Here is a 21,264-nt window from a genome sequence, read left to right as displayed (position 1 = left end):
CTGCTGAGGTTAAACATTTATATTTGTGTGTCTATTTGTCATTTTTATTTCCTCTTTTGTGATTGGGCACTAGCAGCCTCTATTTTCTATTGAAAGTTTGTGTTTTTTCTTATTGAGTTGTAGGAACATCTTTAAAATATTGATAAATATATTTGAGTAGATGTTTCCCCAGCTTGTTTCTTGTTTATAAGGCTTTTTTACTTCCCTAGTTTTATATTTTATGTAGTCAAATCTCTCATCTTTTATGTGATTTCTTCTATTTATCATATGCTTAATATTTTCTTTTCCATCAAGATGCTATATAACTATTAACCTGATTTTTTTCTGTAGATTTATATTTTATCCCATGAGGTCAGTTAAAAAAATTTTTTTTTAATCTTTAAAAGTAGGTTTACAAAGAATAAAAGAGTTTAAACACTACAACAGGACATATTAAACGTTCCTCCAACAATTCAAATCCATGTCTCAAAGGCCTTGGTCTGGCCATACTGATCTGGTGTCTTAGATTATATTTGTTTCAACATCTTTCAGAATGCCACAAAAATACGATTGTAGCTGGACACATTCACCCAATACTACAGTACCGTGATTCCTACACTCTTTGGAAATATGCCTGTTGTCAAGGTCATCGACTTTCAACATCTTATTCCAATAAAACACTCATGAACCATTTATAACCCACTGTCATAAAAGGGGCCAATTTTGCTGAAACCCAAACATTCTTTTGAGGAAATAAAACACTTAATAATGCAAAACTTTTAAAATAACTTTAAATGGTCTGCCATTTCTCTCCTCAATAAGCAAACATAGTAAAATATAACTGAGAATGATGTTTATATAGAGAAAATGGGGAATCCATCCTAATTTCTGTTTTTAAAAAGTAAATATTTATAGATTATGGTACATGACTATTATTAATAACAAATTACTTATGGCCCAACAGTTTGCTATGACACCACAGCTGTGAGCCACACAGGAAAGCAAATCATTATGAAGGTGCAGGCATAAATTTGGCGTTAGGGTTGGGGATGATGTCTTGGTAAAGGCATAGAAAATAATTGAGGAGTTCAGAGAAAGTGAGCATCACCCTCGCTTGGCTCTGATACAGGATCAATTGCCTTTAGAATCAGGAGCAAAAGTGAGCCTTTAGAAGGCACTATTAGCCAGTGCCTTTTGTGATACTGAAAACCACTTATTGTTACTTTCCTCCACATTATAATAAAGTGAGAGCAACATTCTCAGAGGCTTTGCTTCTCTGCAGTGTGAGTGCCTGAGGGTAATAATCGAGATAACATGGCTGCTGTTTGATGAGGTCGCAGTGAGTGCCATGCGCGGAGCTCGGAGCTCGGTGCTTTACATGCATTCTTCCTCTATTTCTCACAGCTACCCTCAGGCTGATATTGCTGTGCCCACTTTACAAATGAGGATGCTGAGGCTGAGAGAAGTGAAGAAACAGCAGTTCACACAGGGTAGAATTTGGAGAACCAGAATCCAAACCTAGCTCTGTTTCTTTGCACTCACCCCACTGCTTCATAATAATTTACTTCTGTGTAGAATTTTACAATTCACAACTTTGCTGGTCTACGAAGAAGGTTTTTTAGTATCATTAAAATGAAGGAGATAAGTTTTGTAAAAGCTACGTGAGTGTGGTACAAATAGGCATCTACTCCAAGGGCCCCAGTGGGAGAAGTCTTTGGGGGCCCAATCTGATGATGCTAGAATTAAGGGGATGAATGGGCTCTTACAAATCATCTAGACCAATCTGTTCTCCAGATCTCTCTATATCAGACTTTAAGTTCCTGAGAGTACCTTCGCCAAATGGCTAACACTCTTCTGCTTAAAGGGTAAGAGAAATCAGACTCTTCCTTAATCCTTATCATTATAATGTCAAATTCATGTGTTGAGCCACATAGTTCACTCCTTGATCCGATATTCTCTTTTATCCCCTAATTACTTTTAGGCTTCCCAAAATTCTGTGCTTAAGACCTATTAGCCCAGGCCTGAAATTCAATCCTCTTATGCTTCCTTCTCCAAGTCCTTTGCTCAAAAAGCAATGTATTATTTATAAAGAGGAGTATGAGGCACGCTCTTAAGGTTTAAACATCTTTTTCTCCAAATTACATCAGGCAGTATTCTAGATGCTTAGGCATCCAAGCCCTCGGCCAACCAACTGCCATCATTGAGGCAGTTTGGGTCTATGTCCTGCTAAGGTAGTGCATGGGGCTGGATGCTCCCTGCCCATTTAGGGCAGCCAGGGAAGGTCACAGCAGGATGAGGGTTGGAGAAACTGAATGGTATAGAGATTTATCCATCTCAGTCTATATGACAGAGAGATTTATGGTCAAAGGCATACAAATACATAACCCAAATCCTTCCTACTGCAATTTTAGGCTCTTCCTTTTAGTTCTAGCTCAGGAAGAGAGAATTAAAAGTACTGATCATGTTTTTTTATTACAGCTCTAGTCCTTTTCTATGACAGTGTTTCATTCATACCTTCTTATGCTCATGGAAGCTATGGGGAAACAAAGATAAATGAGATTTGGTCCTGATCCTCTATGAGCTAATAGTCTACAGAAGGAAAGAGCCCAGTGCACCAAATATGACAGCATAATGAGGTGAGAACCCTGCCTGAGATGGCCTGAGGACTTTGAGAGCAGTACCTTTAATGGAGACATGGAAAACTCAGTAAAATGAGTCACTCTTCCTGTACCTCTAAGAGAAACGAGTCATATTCCTTTGACCTCCTATCTTCAGGTGCCATACAGATGAGTGTTTACAATCACCATCACTGTCATCGTCATCACTGTATTTAACTCCTCTCTGGTACAGGGCTGGGAGTTAGGGTGTGGCAGGTAAAACACACAGGTCAAGTGCAAAATTTAAGGAGGGTACCAGAAAACTCAGTAATTTAGATAATAATATTTTAGTACAGTATTTTAGAAAATAAAAGTAATGCAAAGTGAACAAAATTTTAAAGACAGGATCAGCATGGTATTGGTCTCAGGTTCAAGCATTTGTCTTTTATTTTTGAGTGGCATAGTCTAATTGAGGTGATCTGAAAAGGACAATGAAAACAAAGTACTCTTTTGATTGCAAACAAAAGATCTGACCTAAGCTCCAGTAAGGAAATACGGTAGGATGTGATAGTTGATTTTCATTATACAACTAAAGTCATATGGGAACCAGCAGAGAAGTTCAGTAGCATGAGCCTTAATAGCCCCCTTAAAAAATGAACCCAGACCGTTATTTTGGATTCAAGAAACTGCTAGATACTTTTCACAACAAAATTTGGTGCTCTATAATTAATGGACACAGCTACAGCTACCCTCTACCTGTCTGCATCTTTTCCTTCTGCTACCAGTTTGCAATTATTTTCTGCTCCTTTATTCACTTTCCATAGGAGTATCTAATTGGCGTTGACTTTTTTGAGCACTCCCGTACAAGCCATGGTTGCAGAGTCAGGGGTCCAGTTCTGGTCCCAGCAGCTTTGGCTAGGGAGGGGACTGAGTTGGGTTGGAGTCAAGTGGAGCAAAGGGGAAGGAGCAGTTGCAGGCAAGGTAATTTTCCTTAGAATAGGGTTAGGTGAAGCACCTGCCTCTAATACACCAGCATTGTGGACTAGCTATTGAAACTGCCCCCAGAAAGCAGAACAAATAGCAAGTGCTAATGGTGTTCCGAGAAAAGAAAGATCACCAAGGGCCAGGGTGTGCTAATTATATGCTATAAGAGCCTGCAATTATAAACCCATAGATATGCAAATAAATGCTGATGGCTCAGCACTGGAGACTACAAAGCCATTTATCTATGGCCCCTGATAAGTGGACAGCAAGATAAATGATTTGTTTATAAATTCACTTAGAGATTACACTAATATCTCTAACTACCTTTCCCCCCTTCTGGGGGCATCCACAAAATGAAGAGAGCCAGTAGGTACCTTGGATTGGATTTCAATATTCATTACCTTCTGACCTAGGCTACTCTGGAGGTTTGCAATGGGATAAACAGGCCCTTTCAATTGTGTCTGGCTTTCCCTGTGACACTTCTTTACTGCATACATTGGAAGTGATGGTGACATCTGTTCTTGCCACCCAGATCCCCGTGACAGCTCATAAGTCGGCGTTTCTTGTCTGTCTGGCAGAGAGGTCACAGAGAATATAACTGCCGGGAAATACTAAGGATGCTGTCTGCTGGCATTAGGCTTTATGGAACTCAAGGCTGAGAAGCCTTTGAGGGGCCCCGAGCTTGTGGGGTGACTCCACAGGAAGTGAGAGCAGGCATTGCTGTGGCCAGACTTGCACATACATGAAGCCCATCCCTCTGAGAGTTGATAAACTGTGCACACCAAGTATTTAAAGCTGTCAGTTCCTAGTATTGAAATAAAGAAGTAATTTGAGATCATTAAAAAAAGTTTTTTAAAAGAAAACAACCTGTCAGTTCCTGACAATTTTGGAGTTTCTGTCCTTCTGTCATCTAACCTGTAGTTAATGATGGTCTAAAAATTTTAAACCTAGTTAGGCGATTCAGAATAACTTAGGGATTCTTGAAAATGCCAGAAGTCTTTCTTCATTTCTCTCAGTGGAGAATGTTTATTAAAAAAGTCTATATCTATACCTATAGATATACATCTCCATCCATTCATTCAAAGAGACATTTCTAAAGTACCTACTATGTGCCATTTCCTATGTTCAGACAGTAGTAGTAGTTACTGGATATTTTACTGTGGCTGGTATAGTACGTAACACATAATAGAATTCTAGGACTATAATGAAGCTAGCAGACAGAAACCTTCAAATGTGAACCCCATTTTTATGTCACGTAAAAGGAGATTCTCGCTGATATTTTTAATTTAGTTGTTTGGTTGCATGAGGACTTTGTCAGTGTTTCAAGAAGTCTTTGTCAAGCCTGTCAAGTGTTTTGCTATGTTTTGCTGCTTTTTCATCTACCCATCTTCTGAGTTCTCACAATCAAGAAAAGAAACTGGATTTGATATGTCTACTCTTTAGCCAGTGACTGTACAAAATGACATGCAAAAAAACAGAAAAGGAATCAAAGCTGAGTGATAGGTAAAAATAAGCCTGCAGTATGATTAGCTGTATCTCTTTTGATTGACTTTGATAAAACTTTGAATCAAGAGTAATTAAGCTTAGGCAATCCACTGTGAATCCACTGTGAAACAATCTGGAAGTGACTTTCTAAAATCCAAGATTTTTAAGCCTGCCCCAAACACCAAATCTTCTAAATATGTGAGTTGTGAAATAATATTATTGTCATAAAATGGTTCCAAAAAATAATAGGTAAAAGGCTTACAAGTTCAGCACTGAATAGTGTGCTGGGCCTCATTTTTTTTTTTTTTTTTTGTCTTGAATTTATTGTAGAGTTCAGAGACTAAAATGTTTTCCCTAATTTAGATGAGTACAATACAGGTAGGATTTTTTTTTTTCTTAAGGTATGTATGTATTAGCCAGCTTTGATTCTGACAATTTGTCTCAAAATATAGTGCTACTAAGGTAAGAAGACTAGAAGAAAATTGGTAACATCATTTTCTTGGTCTGTGGAGACAACATCAGACTGAGAAAATTGAATAAGCTCTTTAGGCAGAAAGTACAATGTTACTGAAATGACATCACCATGACAATGTTTTATGGCCTCAAGGAAGTCATTGATTCCTTTATTCTTAGGCCCTGTGCTGGCAGTTTAGATCAGCTACGATTTTTTTTTTTAACATCTTTATTGGAGTATAGTTGCTTTACAATGGTGTGTTAGTTTCTGCTTTATAACAAAGCACATCAGCTATACATATACATATATCCCCATATCTCCTCCCTCTTGTGTCTCCCTCCCACCCTCCCTATCCCACCCCTCTAGGTGGTCACAAAGCACTGAGCTGATCTCCCTGTGCTATGCGGCTGCTTCCCACTAGCTAGCTATTTTACATTTTGTAGTGTATATATAAGTGCATGCCACTCTCTCACTTCGTCCCAGCTTACCCTTCCCCCTCCCCCTGTCCTCAAGTCCATTCTCTACATCTGAGTCTTTATTCCTGTCCTGCCCCTAGGTTCTTCAGAACCTTTTTTTTTTTTTTTTAAGATTCCATATATATGTGTTAGCATACAGTATTTGTTTTTCTCTTTCTGACTTACGTCACTCTGTATGACAGACTCTAGGTCCATCCACCTCACTACAAATAACTCAATTTCATTTCTTTTTATGGCTAAGTAATATTCCACTGTACACATGTGCCACATCTTCTTTATCCATTCATCTGTCGATGGACACTTCAGCTACCATTTTATATATGTATTTTTTTAATAAAGATTCAGTGGGTTCTCTAAACAGCCAGGGGTTCTAAATTATATAGTCAGAAAATAACATTCTTTAAATTTTTCTCTGTACAAAGAAAGTGTTATTTGGACTTCTGATAGAGTTAAATGTATTAGTACCTTATGGTAGGCCCTATCTGTAGTTATTTCTTTGTATTAGATGATCAGTCTTACATTTTATAGGAGTATATCTGTTAATATTAAGTCCTATTTATATAACAAAAAAATTACACTCGCTTAAACAAGATAGTTTATTTTTATACAAAGAAGATATCCAGAGTTGGTAGTCCAGAGGTGGTATAGTATCACTCCATGTCATCAGTGACCCAAGCTCTACCATTATGCTCTACAATCTGTATTGTTTGCCTTCATTCTCAAGGTTGCTTCATGGTCCAGTGTGACTGTTGAAGCTCCAGCCATCATATCTGGGGTCCAGGTCAGCAGAGGGAGGACGTGGGAGAGAATAAAATTGCAGCGGTCTCAGCTAAATTAGCTTCCCTTTAAGCAGCCATCTCAGGAGTCCCACAACCACATCCATCTACAAGGCTGAGAAATAAAGTCTTTATTACAGGAAAAGTGCCCAATGAAAAAGTTGATATCTATTAATAAGAAAAAAGGATAAGAAATAGGAAAAATTAATGTTTGGGAAGCAATCCAGCCATCTCTGCCACAGTGGCTCTATTTCAGCATGGAAAAATTGGAGAATGATAGCAGGTCCTCTTGTGGTAACCTACCCAGAATAATTCCCATAGAGCTCATGCATGCCTCTTCATTTCTTATTTAATTCATATTTATGCAGCCTATTAATACAAAGCTTTTTCCAAGCTGAATTTTTGTGTAGACAACACATTTTAGGTACAAATAAGACTGTGATCTCCCAAGGCAACTTGAACCAGAATCATGAGTCTCTCTGTCTCTAAAACTATGGGAAATGTACATTAATCTTCATAAAGCTGATTATATCAACAAAGCAAAAATAGACCCCCTCCCCCCAAATCAAACAATAGTCAATCTGACTATTTTAAAAGATGTGTTTCAGTGGCTAACTAAAAGTATCTTTCCTTTTACATTACTTCCCACAGTGTGAATTACTTATAAAAACTGATTTAAAAAAAAAAAAAAAACTTTTGAAGAATGATTTTGCAGCTGCCTTTTTTAAGGGCTGGTGTTTACCATTATAAATTATGTGTATGTATAATTGATAAACAGAAATTTACAAGCTTACTAGATTTTTTTTAAAAAATGGAGCACGTGTCTTCCCTAAGAATAGATTTCCTAATGTAAGAAAAAAGTCTGGCTCTTTTATTTTAAAAACCTTTAATTCTTCTTGTAAATGTTACAGGGTTAGCCACTGGGATAGAACAAGCCACTGAGATAGTTATTCTGGAGGACAAAATAGGCCTCTGGATTCCTCCTCCCTACTCCTCAGCCCTTCTACTGTGTTATACAAAATAAACAGATCAAGGAATCTCTTTCCATGTGGTGGAAAGCTTTGTGTTAGAGAAGAATCCAAGTCTCTAGACAGTATGTCTAAGCCATGATTGGCCACAGTAATATTATAAATTAGGTAGTTTGTTTTTAATGCTTTGTTTATCCTCCTTTCTTCCCTGTTCTCCATCCTCAGTCAGTTCAGGAAGCATTGACTGAGCACCTATTATACATTAGGGGCCATGTTGGGGGCTAGGGCTACAGAAACACAGACTGTGCCCTCACTGAGTTCACCACCTACGCTTCCTGTGCCTTTGTCCAGGCACGTGGCCACCACTTCCTGCCTCTGGTGTCTTGTGGCCCCTAGGGGCGCTATCTGCCTCCCCTGGGTATGACCTCATGGGTATCGCCCAGTTTCCTGACACGCTCCTGACCTTCCCGGCTAAGCCTACCCTTCCTGGGTCCATGGCCCTGACTGCCAGTAATACTTCCATTTAAGTTCCCATCTTTCCATTCTTACCTTAATGGAAAGGTATTGGTAGTAATTTCAGACCATGTGTTTAAAAAGTGGGGAACAGAGTCGTGAAAAAACTGTTTCAGTAACCAAGGACTTTGTTTTTACATGGATCTTTGACCAAAAATCGTAGAAAATTTTACCCAGTCATACTATGCATGTTTGTAAATAGCAGCTATAAAAATGTTGCTACTTTAGATAATGTTACAGTATCCCTAGATGAATTCACTTAATAGAAATTTTACTAAAATGATTATCCTCTTTGTAGAAAACTTTCTGAAGTCAATTATTGGGGGACAAACTCTGAATAAATATATGGAGGAACCACTCAGGTCATATAACCTATTAGATTCTTGGGTAAGGCCAACCCCCACAAGGCACCAAAAAAAAAAAAAAAAGCAATATAAATGTGGGAAGTTGTATTCATTTATTCATTCATACATGCAGTCAACAAATAGTTAATAGAATATGTACTGTGTGCCAGACTGTATTTTAAGTGCTTAACAAAATAAACGTAGTCTCTCTCCTCATAGAATTTATGGCGCAGTGAGAGTGACAATAAAAATTTAAAATAAACAAAAGAATTATTTCATGCCGAGAAAAAATATTATGAAGTATGAATAGGTGCTGTGAAAAATAACAGGGTGTCCTGGCCAAAGTGGTCGGGGAAGCTCTCTGAAGTTCACATTTAAGATGAGATTCAACAAGGGGGAAAAGTGGGGTGTGTGTGTGTGTGTGTGTGTGTGTGTGTGTGATGAATTGGGAGATGGGGATTGACATGTATACACTAATATGTATAAAATGGATAACTAATAAGAACCTGCTGTATAAAAAAATAAATAAAATTAAGAAAAGAAAAAAAAAAAGATGAGATTCAAGTTTAAGAAGGAGCCGTGCCAGAGAATCCCAAAGTCTGGCATTTCAGACTGGCTTATCCAAAAAGATATAGCATTTAAAGGATGATTATGACTCTACTGAGGTATCTAACACATGGATTTTAGTCATGCCACATGTCAGCCAAAGTTCTAATTCCTAAGCCGAGAACCTGTTTCCTAAAGAGACTCTTAACTCAGGCCTGATGAAGCCCATGGCATTGTTTGGGTTTTTCACTTTTGAGTACGGTGAAATGCTGCTAGTTGCACAGTTGTTTAGTGTGTGTGCTAACCATGCATCTCTTTGTCTGCCTCTTGTATCACCAGGGCTCCGGAACCTGTTTACAGCACTGTGAACAAACTGTGCGATAAGCCTGCTTCTCCCAGGCACTATTCCCCTGTTGAGTGTGACAAAAGCTTCCTTCTCTCAGCTCCCTACCCCCACTACCACCTAGGCCTGCTCCCTGACTCTGAGATGACCAGGTACTGCATGCACTTCCTCACTTCATCTTCTCGAATCGCATGTGCTTCCACAAGGATGAATGGGTAGAATCCACCTCTGCTTACTTCTCTTGCAGTCTACATCTTCCTCAGGGTGGAAAGATGTTCTGCTTCCTTGGGGCAATGGGAGAAATTAAGAACATTGACTTTTTTTTTCTAGTGTGATCACAGAGCACTTACACATGATCACATGATGCTCTAAATGTTCTTGATTCCCATGCATTTTTAATAAGGTATTATATTTTTCCAGAAGAATTAATTCTGAAATTTAATTAGCACTATTTTCCTCATACAGAAGGATGAAAGAGAACATTTACTGAATACATTTTTGATTAATACATTTTGAATAATAATACTGTGCTCCATGCATAACAGCCTAAGAAGTAGATACTATTACTGCCATTTAATATTTTAACTAAATTATTAAATTAATACCACCATTTAACTGACTCCTTGAGGTATTAAACAACTCAACCAAAACTACAGAACTAGTTGGTTCTAACTAACCACAAAGAGCATAATCTTCACCTTTACAATATGTTAACATCTGTTATTTAGTTACTCGCATTTTATGTAAGAAAACTGAAGTTCAGAGAAGTTAAGGCAGTTCCCTCAGTATGATATTGCCAATAACTGTGGAGTCCAGATTTGATCTTAGAATGTTTTGAGTTTTTCCACAATTTGTAAACAAATTGTTCTAAGTCTAAAGGTTGGACATAATTCTGCATTATAATTCTAAAGCATATGTATGACAAATAATAAAACCCTATCTTCCTGTAGCAGCCAGTCGGAGAGAGAGAAAGGAACAGAGAATACAAGGTTCCATAAGGTAGTTCCAATTTAGTTTAAAGTGGGGAGATGTCAACTGTGATGTTTCTACATGTAATGGGGTGCTTATATTGTTATGTTTTCAGACAGAATCTCTTCATATGTCTTCATAACATTATTAGGACTGAGAAAATACAGATTTTAGAGTGATTCATAGTGAAGAGGGTCTCCTTAGAACATCATCTCTCTCTTCGGAGATTTTCAAAGAATAAGTTTAGAAGTCAATTATTTGCCTCTCTAGGGGAGTTCAGTAACCAATTTTAAGTTATATCTAACATTTCTAGAAATAAATGAGAAACATGTTTTTGGCTATGTAATCAGCTGGGGCATTTTCACTAATTTGCAACAGGTAAAGCCTAATAGCTTTGCTTGTTTTAAAATTCTTTATAAATATTAATTAAATCCTCCTATACTTTTAACAAATTATAACACCTTTTTCTTGGTACAGTGAACTATACAATTTTGAAGCTAAGAGGGCAAAGTCACCATAGCCATAGGGAAGGGAGAAGGAACACACACACCTACAATAACACCTTTCTAGTAATTATGCATCTATAAATAGTCAGCTACATAAAGGCAGCTAACATTTATTGAGCTCTTCCTGTGTGCCAGGCGTGCTGTTAAGCTCTTCTTACAAATTATTTCTCCTAACCCTGACAATCACCTTATGAGGTAGATGTTATCATTATCTTTGCTTTACAAATACAAAAATCGATGCTTGAGAAGTTACCTGAAATGCCCACGATCGGCCACCACTAAGTGGCAGGGCTGGGATTCAAACCCGGGTGATCACTAGCACCTGCATAGGCATAGGCATGACGGCCCAGACGTCTTTGCTTGCTGGAAAAATTCTCCACCCATTTCTCTTTGTCTTTCCTTTCTCTATTTTTATCCTGCCTGCTCATCTCCCTTCTTCTGGCTCAGTGTCAATGAATCTTTTTTTTTTTTTAACCCGTGTTCTTTTTTGATGAACACAAGAATTACATTCCTTGCCTCCCACTGGGGATTGTGATGCACCCCTTCCTAAAAACTCACCAATAAGTGGATGACAGAATCTACCTTTTGTATGGACCCACCAGATATGATTCTTCTCCATTTACTTTCTGTAATCTGTATTATGAAAACCACAGGGTTTTTTCCCCAAAATTAAAAACAAAATTACAGTATAACATTGAATATGTGTTTTTCGTATTACACACCGTCAGCAGTCGTGATATGCACGAGTCCCCACCCTCACCTTTCATCTTCCCTTTGGGAATTCTGTTTTCTATTTATTCTCATTCTGTCCCCATCCTTTTCCCTATTCTTTCCTTTCCTTTTCCATACTTTTTCATATTTGTTTCTAGAAAAATGTCATACACACACAGACACACCCGTTTTAGTGGCATTGCCACCAATACACTGATACTGAAATTCTTGATTTCTCCCCCACTTTGTTCCCCTTCTGCACTTGTCCAACTCAGTAAATGGCACATATATTTACTCCACTGCCCAAGCCAAAACTTGAAAATCACACTTCGCACTTTGTTTTCCCTCACACCTGTCATTCAGTCTCTCTTCAAGTCCTGTTGATTCTACCTCTGAAATATATCTCACACCCATCATTCAGTCTCTCTTCAAGTCCTGTTGATTCTACCTCTGAAATATATCTCACACCCATCATTCAGTCTCTCTTCAAGTCCTGTTGATTCTACCTCTGAAATATATCTCACACCCATCATTCAGTCTCTCTTCAAGTCCTGTTGATTCTACCTCTGAAATATATCTCACACCCATCATTCAGTCTCTCTTCAAGTCCTGTTGATTCTACCTCTGAAATATATCTCACACCCATCATTCAGTCTCTCTTCAAGTCCTGTTGATTCTACCTCTGAAATATATCTCAAATCTATTAATTCTCCTCTACTTCTTTTTCCACCGCTTTAATCCAAGCCTCCATCATCTTCCACCTATAATAGTCTCCTAATTGGTCTCACCCCTTCCACTTTTGTCCTCCTCTTTTAGTCTCAGTGCAGCCAAAGTGATCTGTTAAAAATACAGATCAGATCGCTCTCTCTCCTTTGCATTAGGATAAAATGCAAAGTCATTAACATGGCATCCAGGCTGTGCATGATCAAGCCGCTGCCTGCCTCTTAAACATCTCATGTCACTCTTCCCTTTGCTGAACACACTGTTCACACCAGCCTTCCTTTTCTTCACAAAATGCACTGAATCTCTTCCTGTCATAAGCGCTTCACACATGCTCATTCCTCAAACTGAAAAGCCCTTCCTACACTTTGCCTGATTAACTTCTGGTCATCTTAGGTCTAAGTTTAACTTGTAGTTCCGCAGAGAAGCTCCTTGAAAAAGGAAACAGGTCCTCTACTCTATTCTCTCTCTCTCTTTTTTCCCATATGACTCAAGCAATTTATCATTGTACATTTATGTGATTTTTAAACCAAATGCCTATCTCACACTCTGTGCTGCAAGGTCAATGAGTGAAACGCTGTCTATTTTGTTCACTGCTAACACTCAGCCCAGTGCTGGCACAGCAGGAGCTGAGAATTACTGAGTGCCTAATTAACGCGGAAATAAGATCTGAAGACAAGCAAACAGATACCTGTTTCAGGAACAGGTCATGGCTCAAGCTGTGCTTTACCCATTTTTTTACCTCCATGAATGAATGAATCCATGCATGGAAACAAATAACAATAGACTAGAACTAATTTTGTGTATTTCACTTTCACCTTCAATTTTCTTGACAGTCAGTGTCTACATTACAGATTGATTAGGTAGCTCTCAGCTCTTCACGAAAACTGGGCAATTCCTTTCAGAGATTATTTACTTCCTCTCCAATGGGAAATACCTCTCTGAGCAGATGTTTCTTGAAATACAGTCAGTAATTCAGGGGACAGGTTCAAAGATTCTAGTTCCATTTATGACACCATCACTTGCTTTTTCCACTGTGACCTTGAATAACTTAGAGAATATCAGAGGTAGCTGAGAACTGAGAGTTAGATAGACAAGCCCTTAATCCAACTCTGTTAATGATGAGGAACCCAATCCATTGTCTTCATGGTTCCATGTCTTACTTCTACTCATGGTAAAATAAAAGTATTTAGGGATCTTTTGCCCTACAAAGAATATTATAAGAAAATATCAATTCATTCGACCAAGATTTATCAAGCGCTGACAAAGTGCAAAATATTATACTAAGGACAACTTTTTACAAATATGTAAATTGAAGAGGCCAACCAAAAATTTTGAAGAAATGCCTAATCTTTAAGTTGCAATATGTGTTAATATATATTTTTCAGGGCATTTGAGAAATTCCCACAGTCTATTTCAGAAGTATGCCCATATTGATATAGTAATTACAGTCTCAGATGATGATGTAAGCTAGTTCTGTGAAAGTTAGCCCATGAACCACGCTTCCCTGTGTACCAGTTAATCTCTAATTAGCATTCAGAAAAATGGAGGCAAGTGAGCAAAAGCAAGGAGTCAGTCGTCTGTATTCTCTGCCTTTTGAATACCCAAGTTCTCAGCTCTTTGAACTGATAGCAAATATCCAGGGATGAATTAATTGTATACACAATTTAATTCTATAACATCATCTAAAAGAGAACAGAGAAGTTATAAGTTTTCCTTAGCAAAGCATTTTAAATTACTTGGCAAAGTGTCAGCTCCTAAGGCTGCAGATTATGTTTAGAGTAATTGACTTTTCAGATCTTGCAAAAGCAAGAAATGGGCAGAACCTGGAATAAAACTAAAATTTGGAGCTCTGTGAAAAACAAATGGGATTGCTGTGAGGCTCCTGCTTATCCAGTATATCCTTTTCTTTAAAAAAAAAAAAAGAAAGAAAGAAAGAAAGATGTAGTTTTTGATGTTGTAATTGGTTTTTCTACTTTGGGAAAATGGTAAGTTATTCAGCTTTTAATATTCCTGGGGCAAGGAAAATCATATTCTTGCCTGTCTTCTCGACATATGGCATATTTTCATTTGTCCTTTTACATAATTGGTCCTAATTATTGTTTTTTCGTTCATAAACAGAGACTGAGATAAGCCAGATGAAGGCTAATTAAAAATATGTGGGCAGATTTGGGATAGGAAATGGACTCTGAAGTATTAGGTGATCATAAAACATCTTTACTCCTTGAAGAGATGTATTCATGGGACTTCTACTGGGTCACCAGAGATTAACCTGGATGCTAGGGATTTAAAGGTGAATAAGACATGCAGTTCAACATGTAAATGAAGAATTCATTACTGTGCATTGTGATGTACATCTGCTAAAGGCCCTTGGTTTCTCCAGTGTACTTAGTCTCTAGGTAACTAAAAGCAGACTATTATAAGAGGTACTGATGGGAGCAAACATGCACTCAGACTGTCCCTTCTGCGAAGGTGTGAACTTACACATATACACAGGAATCTTCCCCACTCACACCTTATGTTATTAATTCCTAGTCATTTAGAAGAACCATTCTTCCTGGGAAACTTAACCTTATCTTTTCATAGGTCCATCTGCTAGACTAGTTTCTAACAATTTTCTACAGGGCTCAGAATCCATGTCTATAATTCACTCCTTGTGTAGAAATCAAGCCATTCCTAGTTTGGGAACACAGAGCAAGATCTTTCTCTTACAAGATTTCAGCCATATGGCAAAGTTATGGTGGCCTGTCTTTGGCAAGCGTTCTCTTCTTATAAAATATTAGAAAATGTATCTATTAATGTTTTAACTGTCTCAAAGTCTATAAACCCAAAATCAAATATAACTTCTAGACATAATAATGCTATCATAAAAGCACGCGTGAGTCTCTAAAGGTAAACAGAGGAGGAATCATCTAACTCAGCCTCTGCTTTTCTTAAAGTTTTCTCAAAGACACTGAGCTCATCAGTCAGATGAGGGAAGAAGTATGTTCCAAGTCAAAGGAATAGCACAGAGTTAAGCATCATGATGTGTAAAAGCACAGGGCACTCTGGAACAACCAGTAGTTCTGTGCGGCTAAGGGTTATTGGGTGGGTGATAAAGTTGGAGGTGCAGGCAGCTGCAGCTCACAGAGGGTGTTACCTGCCAAGCTGAAGATTTTGAACTTCATCCTGTAAGCAGCGAGGAGTTTTAATGCTGAGCAAAGACATAATTCAATTTGTGTTTTTAGAAAGATCACTCTGTCTGCTGTGTGAGAAGAGTTTGAAGACAGGGAGACTAGTTAGCATATCAAGTAGGGTTGAAATCATGAAGAACTAAGCTGAAGCTGTGGCGATGGAGAGATATAAATAGATACAGAATTAATCATCAAACAGATTGGGTGGTACTTAGTGATTGACTGATTCAAGGGGAAGACTTTTCTGGCTTGGAGTAGTCATGAAATGGTGATTGCATCATCTCCCCTTGGAGACAGGGGGCACTGTTGTCCGCAGTAAATATATTTAAACATAAAACTCTGTAGAGGGAAACTCAGTGGAAGGAAAGGGAGGCAAAGTATATGAGGAGGTCTCTTGTTTGAAATGAAGGCAACCTGATGTTGTAGAGAAGCCAGGGATTGTGTCCAGACCGTCTAGGTTTGAGGCCTTCTTTTGGGCATTCACTCACCAGAAAAGGGGGAAATTAATCATAGCTGTGCTGTTCTCCTCTTAGGATTGTTGTGAGGATCCAGGGAAATGGAGCAAGTGAATTTTCGTCTAGGCACTACCCACATTAGTCATTATTAATTGTTTTCATATGCTTATTCTGTTTTAAAGCCTTGAGCTCATGCATATTTATTTTTGGTGTTATCACAAATCAGGTGAAGAATATTTACCAGCACAGGTATATCCCCAGGGGCCAAAAGGAAGCTGTGGATGCTAATTTCTTCTATCATCCTTAGTGGCAGCATCCTTGTCACCACAGGCAAAGTCATATATTTTCCCTTTTATTATTGCATTTATAGTCTCCCCGTAAAAGGTGGCATATTTCTAGAGCCACGTGCGACTTCACGCATGTATAATTTTCTTTTTTTAATCTACTCACATAGCAGTATTTCTAACCCGCACGCACCTTTTTAGGAACGTAGACAGAATGACAGCTAGAGCACAGATTAGTAGCCAGGCACTTTCCGTGTGCACCTTCTTGTTTCTAACAATCCCGACAACTCTGTAGAGGGTGAGTTTTGATGTAGCAAACGGAAGAGCCAGGACTCCAGCCAGGGCTTTCCCACGGCCAGGCGCCTGCTCTCAGGGAGCCTTAATCCCTCTCGCACTCACCACGGCTTCTCACTCAGGCCCCCACGTCGTTATGTCCACAGTGCCACAAATCTGTGGATCCTGAAAGCAATTCAAGCCTTGTTCACACGATGTAATCTGGGAAATGCACCATTAAAAGAAGAAAGAAGATGCTTAACAAATCATTGACCTTCTTATGCCCTTAAAAGGCTGAGATAATCTGAAAGAGTTCTTAATTTCATTTTTAATTAAAACCAGGAGAGGAAACCCTCCGGGCATGGCTCCTAAAGCCCGACTCCTTCCGGAGTTTATGCAGCAGCTTCTTCTTCAAAGGCCTTCGCTGCCTTTTTGAAGTAGGTGATCACTAAACCCAACTGGAATTAAGCAAACTAAGGAGAGATTAATGACTCCCACAACGTCACAGAGGCGGCTCTTGCCACATTCTGTTTTACAGCCTCTTCTCTGTGCAGTGTGATATACGCAAGGATTCACACCGAAAGAAACACCCCTTGCTTTAAAAGTAATGCATTTTCTATGTAGATCCTTTTTAAAAAACATGCCATTTACTGTTTCCCTTCACTTTTGTTCTTATGTTAGGGAGGAGGTGTTCTTCCATTAAGATTTCAATAATTTTTTTAAAAGCACATTCCAAATTACATCGTATAGTGTAAAGGAGGAAAGAAGGCCAGGGTACTTACCCTCTTCCTAAAACTCTCAATTACTCTTCACAACAACCCTAGTAGGTCCAGAGAGGGAGTCTCAGGAGAGCTGAGAAATGCACCCAGATTGATCTTATTCCAAAATTCCTGTTCTGAGACATTCAGATAACTCTCTGTGATGCAACAATCTAAATTGACTCGACTTGCTGTTTTTAAAAAGCCAGATTACTTATCTACCTGAGATGTTATGAATATTTTCCCTCAGTTTTAGTATATTCTTTTTGTTTTGGGAGCAATCTTTGTATCTACTTTAGTAAATCATTGTATTATTGGGCAGCAATAAGGAACTGAAAAATAAGCATAATTTCAAAAGCATTTCTTTATGGAGGCAAAGTAGCTGTGAGAAAATGCTATGCAAAATCACTATAGCAACAAATTATAGGAACTCAGAAAGAATCAAGACAGTAACATTAAACCATAACACCCACAGCATAGATACAAATTAAAACTGCTAAGCGTACTGAGTGCTTTTATATGCCAGGCACTTTTCCAAACTTTTATACGTATTAACTAATTTTATCCTCATGACAGTCTCTGGGGTAGGTATGATTATTCCAATTTTATAGAAAATTATGGTACGTATTTAACTAACAAATGGAAACAATGGGGTGAGATTGTTGAAACAATATATCAGGACATACTTAGACTATTAATTTCATTAGAGCGAGGGTTTTGTTGTTTTATTTACTGTTGGATTCCCTGTGCCAAAAATGATTGCTGGCATGTAGTCCTAACAGTAATAGTGGGGATGATGGTGATGAAGCGGAAGGAGAAGAAAACAATCACTGTCACTTATGTGATCTTATTACCTGCCAGGCTGCACTTTATACAAATTAGCTCATTAATCCACACAGCAGTCCAAGAAGGCATGTGTTGTTATCATTATCCCCATTTTGCAAGTGAAGAAACTGAGGTCTGGAGAGGTTAAGTGACCTAAGGTCACTTAGGATTAGGATAGGATTTGAATCTAGCAGGCTGGCACCAGAATCTGTTCTTTTCACGTGTGCTCAATAAATATTTATTGAATGTTATTCTCATCACACATAATACTCCTCAAGCATTAAATTCTGAGAAAAGAAAAAGGATACATCATTTAACAATAGTCAAATTTTAATAGATAGGTGGATGGATAGATAATGAATATATGGTTAAGAATCTGGACTCTAGAATCAACGTGTTAGGGTTTGAATCTTGCCTCCACAATTCCCTAATTATGTAAACTTGAGCAATTGACAACTACTCTGAGCTTCTGTACCCTCAATCTGTACAATAGCAATAATCGTGGTATCCATTTCATGGGTTGCTGTAAGGATTTAATGAAGTGATACATAAAGTATGAAGAGCAGTGCCTGATAAATATGAACTTCCTGTTAATGGTAGCTATTTATGTGTGTGTGTGTGTGTGTGTGTGTGTGTAAAATGACATATTACGACCCCCTAAGTAGATACCTCAGGCTGAGGTGGGAATGAATTTTTATTAAAGGACAATTACGAGAGGCTGTTTTCATTCCTAGCCTGATGGTGAGTCCAGTGAATTGTAAAGGGAGATGAATGCTAGGGTTGGCAGTATAGGAGGAAGGGCTGTGCAAGACTGCTTATATTTATACAGAGATCTAAATATTTCAGAATGCAGAATTTTGTTTTCATTAAAGGATCAAAATTTACCTCTCAATGCAGAGAAGGTAAGTCTTCCATTTCCACTCTTTAATTCAGTTCTGTAGACCTTAAGCTCATATGAAGTTTAAAGGATCCCTTGAACAGGGTTTTTAAAGTCAGCAGGGATGTGTGTTCCACACTGAATACTAAAACCTAAGATCACTATATTCCAGAGAAAGTGAGTACATTAGAAAGTAAAGAGGAATTTTATGGTTCGCTTTAAGTGGGGGGAGGGTATACTGGGCTTAGCTAACCCAGCTAGAGCTTTTGTCTAAATTTAAGAAATGCTCCCCTTCTGCGTTGGGTCTTCGTTGCTGCGTGCGGGCTTTCCCTAGTTGCGGTGAGCGGGAGCTACTCTTCGTTGCAGTGTGCGGGCTTCTCATTGTGGTGGCTTCTCTTGTTGTGGAGCACGGGCTCTAGGCGCGTGGGCTTCAGTAGTTGTGGCGCACGGGCTTAGTTGCTCCACAGCATGTGGGATCTTCCCGGACCAGAGATCAAACCCGTGTCCCCTGCACTGGCAGGTGGACTCTTAACCACTGTACCACCAGGGAAATCCCAAAATGCTCCCCTTCTGGATGAAGGACAAAATGTACAGGGCCCCAGTGTGACATGTAAAAGGAGTTCAGATCGGGTTTCAGCCCTAGCTCATTCCCTTGGTCAAGCGTTCTTGTGAACAACCTGCCTAACAGAATGGATTGGGCCAGACTGAAGACAGGGATGAGAATCTATTTCTCTTTGTTATTTCCATCTCTCTCAAATTTATTCTAATGTTCTGCTTCCTTTCTTATGCCTCTGGCATCATTATGAGGATATCACTCTGTCAACCCTATAGGTTTAAAAATAACTAGAGGCTAATACAAGTTCAGAGATGGAAGACACCCTAGGAACAATTTAGTCAAACTTGATATGCTCCAGATGAGGAAACTGCCACTCAGCCCACAAATATGTATTTAATGCCTATTATACGGTTAGTACTTCTGGGGATACACAGTCCAGGCATGTTCAAACACTAGTCTCAGGAGGTTTAGGGACCACTGGGCCCAGAGGGTTTATTTTGTGCATATAATTGACAGCCATTGGTAATGTAAAAAATAATTATTACAGGGCTTCCCTGGTGGCGCAGTGGTTGGGAGTCTGCCTGCCGATGCAGGGGACACGGGTTCGTGCCCCGGTCCGGGAAGATCCCACATGCCGCGGAGCAGCTGGGCCCATGAGCCATGGCCGCTGAGCCTACGCATCCAGAGCCTGTGCTCCGCAACAGGAGAGGCCACAACAGTGAGAGGCCCGCATACCACCAAAAAAAAAAAAAAAAAAATTATTACAGATTGTATTTTTCAAATATATGTGAATTTTACTTAGCTTTCAGCCTTATTTATTCTGGATCCATTCTGATTTCTCCTAGATACTATATTTATAGGTTTGTGTTCATCAGTTTCTAGCCATTCAGACCTTTTTCATGTGAAATCTGAAGGTCAAGTGACAGACCAGATTTCCTTCCAGCTCTCCCCACTCTCACATGATAAGCTACTGGATAAATTCTTACTGTCTTGCTAGCACTAGAATCTATGTTCCTTGTAGGGGGGGCCTTAGGCTACACTGGGCATGAGGAAAGGGGCTGTGAGTAAAAACAAAAGTCTCTGACCAGATGCCCACCAGTATAAATGCTGGAATTCTGAGACTCTCCCTTCCTTCTTTGCAGGGCCCTTGGTGACTCATGCGTTGTCCTGAACAACCATTTCCACACTCTTACAAGGCAACCTTTCCCATTGTTTCCCCATAGGATGCCCCTCACTTATAACAAATCACCTAGTCTTCTCACCTTTGTCACTGTCCCAACCCCTTAGAATGATGTCATTTCAGATGTACATCTACTTTTCCACTGCTGTCCGCACTGGCGCTCCACACCGAGGCCAGACTTCTAGGAGCTGGGCAGTGTCTGGCAGGGGCGAGATGAGAAGACTTACATCTTCTCACTGCCCTGTACCGGTGCTCCACAACTGGGCATCTTCTGTTACGACACTGAGATCCACGCTTCTGCCTCTTGACAGGTACCACGTGGGACCTCTTGTCACCTGGGGCTTTTGCCCTCAGGCAGGGACTGTTTGTTGCCTTCCCTGTTTTTCTTGCCATCTTCCATAGCAGCTCTGTTTCTGTCCCAGCCAGATTCTTTGTCCTGATTTTCATGGTGGAGCCTTTTCCTCTGGGATCCTTGTGACCCATAAAAAACAGCCTCTAATCCAGACTCTTTC

The 21,264-nt window shown here is 39.1% G+C and overlaps 1 protein-coding gene across 5 annotated transcripts in view; it reads left to right on the top strand.

The window, feature by feature from the left end:
- DLG2 (discs large MAGUK scaffold protein 2) overlaps positions 1–21,264 on the top strand; it is a 1,040,068-nt gene that overhangs the window by 531,683 nt on the left and 487,121 nt on the right. For 4 of the 5 annotated variants that reach the window (XM_007456973.1, XM_007456975.1, XM_007456971.1 and 1 more), the window contains exon 9: positions 9,462–9,617. The exons of the other annotated variant lie outside the window; for it this stretch is intronic. In XM_007456973.1, coding sequence (XP_007457035.1) covers positions 9,462–9,617 — 156 coding nt within the window. The remainder of the gene's footprint in view (positions 1–9,461; positions 9,618–21,264) is intronic. 5 annotated transcript variants of the gene reach the window in all.

Source organism: Lipotes vexillifer, unplaced genomic scaffold (assembly GCF_000442215.2).
Source record: "Lipotes vexillifer unplaced genomic scaffold, Lipotes_vexillifer_v1.1 scaffold1457, whole genome shotgun sequence".
Lineage (NCBI taxonomy): Eukaryota > Metazoa > Chordata > Mammalia > Artiodactyla > Lipotidae > Lipotes > Lipotes vexillifer.
This window is presented reverse-complemented; position numbering and strand designations above follow the sequence as displayed.